This window comes from Ceratotherium simum, chromosome 16 (genome assembly GCF_057802395.1).
Source record: "Ceratotherium simum simum isolate JZ-2026a chromosome 16, ASM5780239v1, whole genome shotgun sequence".
Lineage (NCBI taxonomy): Eukaryota > Metazoa > Chordata > Mammalia > Perissodactyla > Rhinocerotidae > Ceratotherium > Ceratotherium simum.
In genome coordinates this window covers 58,260,083-58,268,927 of record NC_141915.1, presented here as the reverse complement: position 1 = coordinate 58,268,927, position 8,845 = coordinate 58,260,083, and the positions used below count along the sequence as shown (strand labels likewise).

The window sequence follows — 8,845 nt, the reverse complement described above, 5'->3', positions numbered from 1 at the left end:
TGCACAAGCAGCCCCTTCAGTTCCTCCTTCTGGCTCTTCGAGGCTCCTCTCCTTGCCACACCAGAGCCCTGCAGCCTTCCTCTCAATAGTTGTGGATGCACTTGTGGTTGGATGAACATGAACGACCACTTCCAGTGGTCACGAAAAGCCCAGGAGATGCTTCTGTGGGGTGACCCCAGGCACCCTGTCCGTTTCAGTACTGATGAAACAGATGCCCTCGGGCTTTGGTGCTGAGCACAGGGCGCCCTCTGCTGGCCGAGCCACAGACGGCAGGGATGGACCACACCGCAGCCTGAGTGCTGCCCCTGACCAGCCTGAGCCCAGGAGGCTCGCACCTATGTGGGTGAGCCAGATAGGCAAGAACTATGGGTGTGTCCAGGGTGATAAAGCCAGCAGCAGTGATGCTTTAGTGGTTATTGGGGGGCGGGCAGGAGGGCAAATTTAGGGAGGGACTGGGGGGCAGGGCTGACATTTCAGTTGTGAATGAGCCGTGGGGAGAGGAGCCTGCCAGGCAGAGGGGCAGCCAGCGCCCAGGCCTGGGGTGGGAGGGGGTCTGGCTGCCTGTGGCTGTTGGGGTGACCCCAGGTCCCACCAGGCTGTCTGAGGAGCCTGAGGGATGTTGTGAGCCTGAGGGTGCAGGGAGGAGTGGACTAGGCTGTCATAGCCCCAGTGTGTCCAATGTCTGCAGGAGCCGGGGGGATGGCCCCGATGGGCCCCCTGCTCCTCATCCCAGAGGGGAACCCGGAAGAGCAGAGCTCTGGCCTGGGTGAGGCAGTGGAGAGGGCCAGGTCAAACCCACAGTGGAGATGCCACTGCCATTAGCAGAGCCCCCACTCACCCCAAACTGTCCCTCTCCAGGAATGGTCCCTCAGCCATGCTCCTGTGTTTGGCAAAGGTCCAGGGGCAGATGCCATCTGTTGACTCAGCGGCAGAGGCTAACCTGGCATCACCCTGACTTCCGTGGGTGGGGGGTGGCGCCCTCGGTGCCCCTGACAGATCAGGCTTCCTCCGCTTGTCATGGCCGATCCCAGCCAGATCAGTAGCTAGCGCTGATCCTGGGCGGCAACTCTTGGGTGTGTCAGGGCGTGAGCGCCACCAGGTGAAGCTGTGTGGGCAGGCCAAGTGTGCGACTGAGCTGGGGGTCTCTGGGCCAAACCCATCTAGCCGCCGTACTCTAAATCATCGTGGATACACTTTCGGATGGATGAATGTAAACGGACCACTTCCAGTTTGATCTGGCCTTACCATCAGTTATCATTTACCACCATGCAACTAGAGATCAGGACAAGCTACTTAACGAAAATAGGTGGAAGGCTGGCCCAGAGTATTTGTACCGAGTTACTGTGTGTGATGGTCAGCTTTGTGTGTGCTGCTGCAAAGCTATTGTGTAGATGTGTTTAACATCTGCAATCGGTTGACTTTAAGGAGATTAGCCCCAATAACGTGTCTGGGCCTCATCCAATCAGCTGGAAGACCTTAAGACCAAGCAGGTTTCCCAGAGAAGAAATTCTGCCTCCAGGCTGCAGCAGCTGCCACTGGCTTTGAGTTCAGACTCACCCGCCCACTGTTGTGGGGCCAGTTCTCTTCACGTGCACATCCATCTCCATCGGTGCTGTTTCTCATACAAGTGTGGCCTCAGGATCCTCCAGGGGAATATTTCGCCACACTCCTCTGCAATGGAGCCATTGTGGGGCTGACTGAGCGACAGTGGTGGAGCCAGATGGGCCTGGATTCTGACCCTTACTAGCTGTGCCTTGGGCATGTCCTGTAACCTCTCCCAGCCCCAGTTCCTCACCTCAAGGGGCTGTGGGAGCAAATGACACGGCTCCTATACAGTGCTTAGTGCCATGCCTGGCACATGGTAGTTTGGCTGAAAAAAAAAAAAAGCAAAAGCAAAAAGTAGATGTAATTGCCAAAAGAGACCAACTGAACTCTTAGAAATTGCTGTTCCAGTGGACGGGAGGCTGACAGTGCTGCTTCATGCCTGATGACAGATTCCTCTAAGCCACTGCTTCTCCACGTTGGCTGTTCAATGGAACCAACTGGGGAGATTTAAAAACTCTGGTGCCGGGGCCGGACCCGTGGCATAGCGGTTAAGTGCGCACGCTCCACTGCTGGCAGCCCGGGTTCGGATCCCGGCTGCGCACTGACACACCGCTTGTCCGGCCATGCTGTGGTGGTGTCCCATATAAAGTGGAGGAAGATGGACACAGATGTTAGCTCAGGGCCAGTCTTCCCTCAGCAAAAAGAGGAGGACTGGCATGGATGTTAGCTCAGGGCTGATATTCCTCACACACACACTAAATAAATAAATATTTAAAAAAATAAAAATAAAAACTCTCGTGCCTGGGGCCCACCCCAGAGAATCTGGTTGAATTGGTTTAGGATATGCCCTGGCACTGGGATTTTTACAAATTTCCAGATAATTCTCACATGGAGCCAGAGTTGAGAACCATTGCTCTGTGCTGTATCCAGCATCTGAAATGTTACTTAAGCCCGAGGCAGTACTGCCCATGGAGGCGGCATTTGGAAATGTACTTCTGGTTTTCCCGACTGGGGAGCCAGCCTTGGTGGCCAGGCCTGCGACAGGTGCTGCTGGTCAGGGGACGGCCCCACGCAAGCAGAGCTTGTCAACAGTGCTTCCGCTTCGAAACCCTGTGCAAACCTGGTAAATCAACTGCATGTTTCCATCATGATTCCCGCATAGGTTTTTCTTGATCCATCCCAAATGTACGATTCCTGCAAAGAATCTCCTTGAAACGCCTTCCTGTCTCTGTGTTCCCTCTTTTCAGTGCCCATGTGCTCAGCTCCCCAGCACCTCAGATCTCGTCTTTTTATCACTAGGATCAATGCTTGCCGGGACACCTCTTCTGTTGGCCTCTCCCCTCTCTTCAACAGCCCTTTCTCTGCATGTCACACCATCACCCACTGAGCACCCTGCCTTCCTTCTTTGCCGTTCTCCTATGGTGTTGCCAGAACAATAAAAAAAAAAAAGTGCAGCTCTGAACTGATTGTTTTCAGATTCCAGACACGGGTGGGTCCCAAGACCTCAGCCCCACTACAGTCGTGGGAGGCAGTTACTCTGGACCTTGGCTTGTGCTGATCCACCTATCCCTCACTTTCCCCAGTCTGTCAAAATCCAATTCAGCCTCCCAGGCCCAGGGCACACGAAACCTGCTGCATCCTTTGGACATCTCGAGGCCCTGACCTTGTTCTCCCACGGAGCAGGCGCTGGTACGGTTGGCTCCCTGTAGTAACTCTGGACACGGAGGAGCCAAGGGAACACTCACTGAAGACTTGGCTGGCAGAGCTGGAGAGTGCCTGCCTCCAAGTTCAGGCTAGTTTAAAATGTCAGGTGCATCTTGACTGCTCACTTTCTGAGTTTCATTTGTCATGTCATCTTTCATTTCTTCTCCTCATTATGACCCATTCAGTGCTTTCCTTCTCAACTTTCAAAAGAGGTTGGTCAGAGCCAGGAGTTCACCCCGTCCGAGGGGGCCAACCTGGGTCCTATCTTCTTTTTTTTTTTTTAAAGATTTATTTATTTTCCCCCCAAAGCCCCAGTAGATAGTTGTCTGTCATAGCTGCACATCCTTCTAGTTGCTGTATGTGGGACGCGGCCTCAGCATGGCCGGAGAAGCGGTGCGTCGGTGTGCGCCCAGGATCCGAACCCAGGCCGCCAGCAGCGGAGTGCGCGCACTTAACTGCTAAGCCACGGGGCCGGCCCTGGGTCCTATCTTCTTGATAAAACGTGGAACCGACCCATAGGAGCGGAGACAGAAAAAGACACTCATTCTGCTAGTATCTGAGCAAGGGGTCACAGAGGACATTCTGGCTTGTCTTCAAGAGGCTATCTTTATAATCCTGAGAAAACAGAAGCACTGACACTGAACTTATTTAAGGTCATGGTAAGTGTTCCAGGGGTTTGTTTGAGAAAACAAACACAGTGTTTTCATTTCTAACTGCCACCTAAAACATTGCAGTGAAATGTGGCTGCTTTATCCAGCACCATAGGTTCTACCGTGCTAGTACAAAATGCTTTGTACAAGTTAAGGCTATTTTACAAAAATAAATGAATAAAGTGTCTAGGAAACTCCAAAGACCTTCATTACTCTCTTCTCTCCGAATCTTTTTGATGCCCAAACTGGGTCATAGGTGAGAGTGAGCAGTGGTCCTCAGCCAGGACTCTAAGCAGACGGACCCTGGCCAGGTCCCACTGCTGTCCCAGACAATACTGGTCATCAGAGGCAGCAGATTCAGGAGGTGACTGTGGAGGAGAGCTCATAAGCTCTATTGCATCTCTCGATGATTATTAGTAAGACTTCAACGTTAACTGCAAAACCACAAAACAAATGATAAAATTACAAGTCAAGCAATCGAAACTCAGAGTTTATCTGATTATATATGTAAACTCTAAGGATATCACAAAAAAAGACAGGGAATTTGTTAGATATAGCAGGACAATTCTCTCTCCCAATACATACAAAGTGAAAATTGAAGATATCAGTCTTTGAAAAATAAAACACACATTTATTTGAACAGCCAAGAAAAAAACTGCAATTTATTAAGATTCAACAAAGCGTTGTACTTCTGAAAGCAACTTTCGGTGCATGTTCTTCAACAATCACATTCTATAAGGAAAAACATTGAAAGCCACAAACTTGTTTTTTAATCTTAGAGTTACAGACAGCTTTAATTCAAAATAAAAGGTCAAAAAAAAAAAAACCTCAACAAAAACCAAAAACAAATAAACAGATTCTTTACTTCCATCTCCAATTTTAAAATATGAGGAGTTTTTCTACAACTCGATGCTAAATGGCAGCATGAGAAGCTGTATGTCCGGATGCACACACACGCACGCACGCACGCACATATATTTGATATACATACACGGGTATATATACATCAAATATATAGAACGCATGTAATGGCAATGAGATGCAGTTACTCTGAGGAGGGTTTGTTTAGCTAAATACACTACTAAACTTGAGAACAAAGTCTTGAACCCAGTTTGTGCATAGTTCATGATCCTCTATAAAACCAGCTTTTGTTGATCTGCAATTTTGCAGGACCTTCTTTTTTTTTTGTTTTTTTGTTTTTTGTGTGTTTTTTTTGTTTTTTTGTTTTGATAAAACCATTAAAAAGCTAATTAAAAAAAATGTAATGCACAAGTTTCCTGATCAAGCAGGCAGGGAGCACAATGTTCATATATTTTTTAAACATACTTGAGGGTATGTTACTCCATTGTCTTTCTTTCTTGCAAAACAATCAAAACATTGATCATTTTTAAAACATAAAGCAATTTTTAATATATAAAGCACTCTTCAAACATCTATTTCTTTTGAGTCCATTATTTGGTAAATATGTAACTGCTACACATTAGAGATTAGGTATTTTTTCTTCTTTGTGTTTTTTTTTCCTCTTTTTTCTTTTTTTCTTTCTTTTTTTGTTTTTTAATAACATCTTCAGTGCTAGGAGTTGGTTACAAAATACATGAAATGGTGTGGAGCTGCCCCTCGGGAACCCTGGCTTTCCTGAGAGCGCATCCGCATGTGCAAGACAGTGACCACAACGCCTGTCACCTCGACAAAGGGGGACAATCGACAGAGTCCACGACGATGGCCGGAGGGAAACAACAACACTGTCCAATCCCAGAGCTCTGAAGTAGCGATCCGCATTCTGAAAATAGGTTTCTTTACGACGCGTCTTTTTTTTTTCTTTTTTTTAAATTCCTTTTTAAAATTTTTTTATTTTAAAGTCTGAAGGAGAAAAAAAGGTCTGTAAACAGGTGAGAGCCCTAAGCACAGGCTCCTCCGAAAGCAGTCACAACCCACGCCCAAGTGCTTGTTTCTGTTCCTCCCGCGGAACCATCCATTCTCCACGAGGATCTATGGCCACAGTTCAACAACAGTTTTTTTTCTCTTTAACTTTATATTCCAAATGGAAAAATGGTGCAATACTCTGGTAATAATTTTCTTGCATTAGTCCACAATAAAAAGCTGCTAAAGGTAGGTATACATATCATTTCTCCAGAGATATACACTGTAATTTTTAAATGCAATAACAGAGTCCTTGAGTAAACATTTACACATGAATTGTCGCCCGCCCTGTCCTACGAATTCTCTTTAATGTATAGGATTAGCTAAAGGAAGGGCAGGGACACTCAGTGCAAAGTTAGAAGCTAATAATAATAATAACAAACGTTTGACCAATGCGCCCCCCCCCAAAAAAAAAAGCATATATGAATAAAAGGGAAAACCCACAGTTAAATCCCTCACACACTTAACACACGAACACAGAAAGTGCGCACGCACGCACACATGCACGCCTCTGTTTCAACACACACACACATAGGCTGTGAACTTAGAAATTTTTCCTAGAGCCTGTTTCTGCGTACTGATGTCAACCTGGAAGTGTAGAATTAGACTTAGAAAGTGTTCACATTTCATTATTGGCCTGCTGGATTCAAGTATTTGCATGTTTGATATGTCTTTTTTTTTTTTTTTTGACTTTTAAAAAATATTTTTTGGGATAAAAAAAATGACATGAAAAAGTAATGAAACAAGGTAATGTGCATAGGCAGCCCCGCGGGGACAGAGCGCAAATGGCAGGCTGGTCCGCCGGCTCAGCGCACTGCTCTGGGCCACCAGGGCCGCCACGTGGAGTCCCAGCAATGAACACCAGCTCCCCTGATTGCGGGGTCCGCCTCTGGTAATGTGCATAATCATCACAGGCTCGTTTTAATAGGCTTTCTCGTCTCCCTCCCTCCCTCCCCCTTGATAAAATAACCCTTTCCAGCCCACAATCTGAAAAGTGCCCTTCATGATAGAACTATTCTAAGCAGCTTTTATACTTAAAAATCAAAACAACACACCATACAAACATAAGACAACACAAAATAAAAAGCTATGAGAAACATCCTGTCATTAGCATGTGACACTGACCAAGCGCAGCCCGCACTGTCTCGTGAACAGTTCACAAGGACTGCGGTGTAGGTTCGTCTTCAGTACTGGACAGAGGTACTCGAAAGGGCTGCTGGGCTGCTCAGGGCAGGCGGGTCCTCAGCGATGCCCGGACTGGAAAGGGTCAGCTTTTTCTTCCTAGTGCTGATGATTGTGGCGCCCACGGGTCCTCTAGGTCCTAGATGGACTCGCCACTGAGAAGGTCGCCGGGGAGCAGAGTGTTCAGCGGGGTGGGGCTTCCTATGACCCGGCCGTCGTCACTGCTGGGTGGGCCCCACAGGCTGCTCGAGTACTGGGGAACCCCGCCCCACAGCAGGTCACTGCTCCCTTTGCCTGCCAGGCACGGGGCGTTCCAGTGGCCGGCGTCGCTCCGCACCAGGCCGTGGGAGCTGCCCGAGGCGCCCAGCCGTGCCTGGCCGGCCCCGGTGCTGGGCTGCCAGCTGGAGGTGGGCGGCAGTGCTTGGCCTTGGGCTAAGAAACGATTCACTTCTTCTTCACCAGCGAACTCGGCCAAGATAGTAGTGTTTCCCAGAACACACCTAAAAGAACAGGACAGCGAGAAAACTAAGAGCTGTTTTTTTTTTTTTTGGTAAGGAAGATCGGCCCTGAGCTAACATCCGCCAATCCTCCTCTTTTTGCTGAGGAAGACTGGCCCTGGGCTAACATCCACGCCCATCTTCCTCCACTTTATATGGGACAACGCCACAGCATGGCTTGACAAGCAGTGCGTTGGTGTGTGCCCGGGATCCGAACCGGTGCAGTTGAGCGCGCACACTTAACTGCTTGCGCCACCAGGCTGGTCCCTAAGAGCTTTTTTTTTTTTTTTTTTGTGAGGAAGATCACCCCTGAGCTAACATCTGTGCTAATCCTCCTCTTTTTGCTGAGGAAGACCGGCTCTGAGCTAACATCTATTGCCAATCCTCCTCCTTTTTTTCCCCAAAGCCCCAGTAGATAGTTGTATATCATAGTTGCACATCCTTCTAGTTGCTGTATGTGGGACGTGGCCTCAGCAGGGCTGGAGAAGCAGTGCGCTGGTGCACGCCCGGGATCCGAACCCGGGCCGCCAGTAGCAGAGCGCATGCACTTAACCGCCAAGCCACGGGGCCGGCCCTAAGAGCTGTTTTTTTAAAAGTTAAAAATCGACAAACCTTTACCTAGACTAACTAAGAAAAAAAGAGAGAATACTAAAATAAAATCAGAAAGGAAAGAGGAGACATTACAACTGATACCACAGAAATACACAGGCTCATAAGAGACTACTACAAACAATTATACGCCAACAAACTGGATAACCTAGAAGAAATGGACAAATTCCGAGAAACGTGACTTAACCAAGACTGAATCATGAAGAAATAGAAAATCTGAACAGAACAATAATGAGTAAGGAGAGTGAATCAGTAATCAAAAACCTCCCAACACAGAAAAAGCCCAAAACCAGATGGTTTCACCAGTGAATGTCACCAAACATTTAAAGGAGAACTAACACCAACCCTTCTCAAACCCTTCCAAGAAAACTGAAGAGAAGGGAACACGCCCAAACTCATTTTATGAGGCCAGCATGATCCTGACACCAAAGCCAGATAAGGACACTGCAAGAAAACTACAGACCATATCCCTGATGAACAAAGATGCAAAAATTCTCAACAAAATATTAGCAAACTCAATCAACAGCACACTGAAAGGATAATAGACCATGATTAAGTACGATTTATCCCTGGGATGCAAGGATGGTTACATATGCAAATCAATAAAGGTAACATACCACATTAACGGAATAAAAGATCAAAATCATAAAATCACCTTGACCAAATGCAACAACCTTTCATGATAAAGACCCTCAATGAACAAGGTATAGAAGTAATGTTCCTCAACATAATAAAGGC

The 8,845-nt window shown here is 47.5% G+C and overlaps 1 protein-coding gene across 5 annotated transcripts in view; it reads right to left on the bottom strand.

Annotated features, from left to right (window-relative positions):
- Positions 1-3,767: 3,767 nt before the first annotated feature.
- The window catches only part of TNRC6C (trinucleotide repeat containing adaptor 6C), a 148,440-nt gene continuing 143,362 nt past the window's right edge, over positions 3,768-8,845 (bottom strand). For 4 of the 5 annotated variants that reach the window (XM_087441684.1, XM_087441686.1, XM_087441685.1 and 1 more), the window contains one exon: positions 4,464-7,501. In XM_087441684.1, the coding sequence (XP_087297810.1) occupies positions 7,141-7,501 (361 nt within the window). In that variant the 3' untranslated portion in view covers positions 4,464-7,140. Of the gene's footprint in view, positions 4,334-4,463; positions 7,502-8,845 lie in introns of those variants that run through there. The other variant, XM_087441688.1, reaches the window with a different exon arrangement.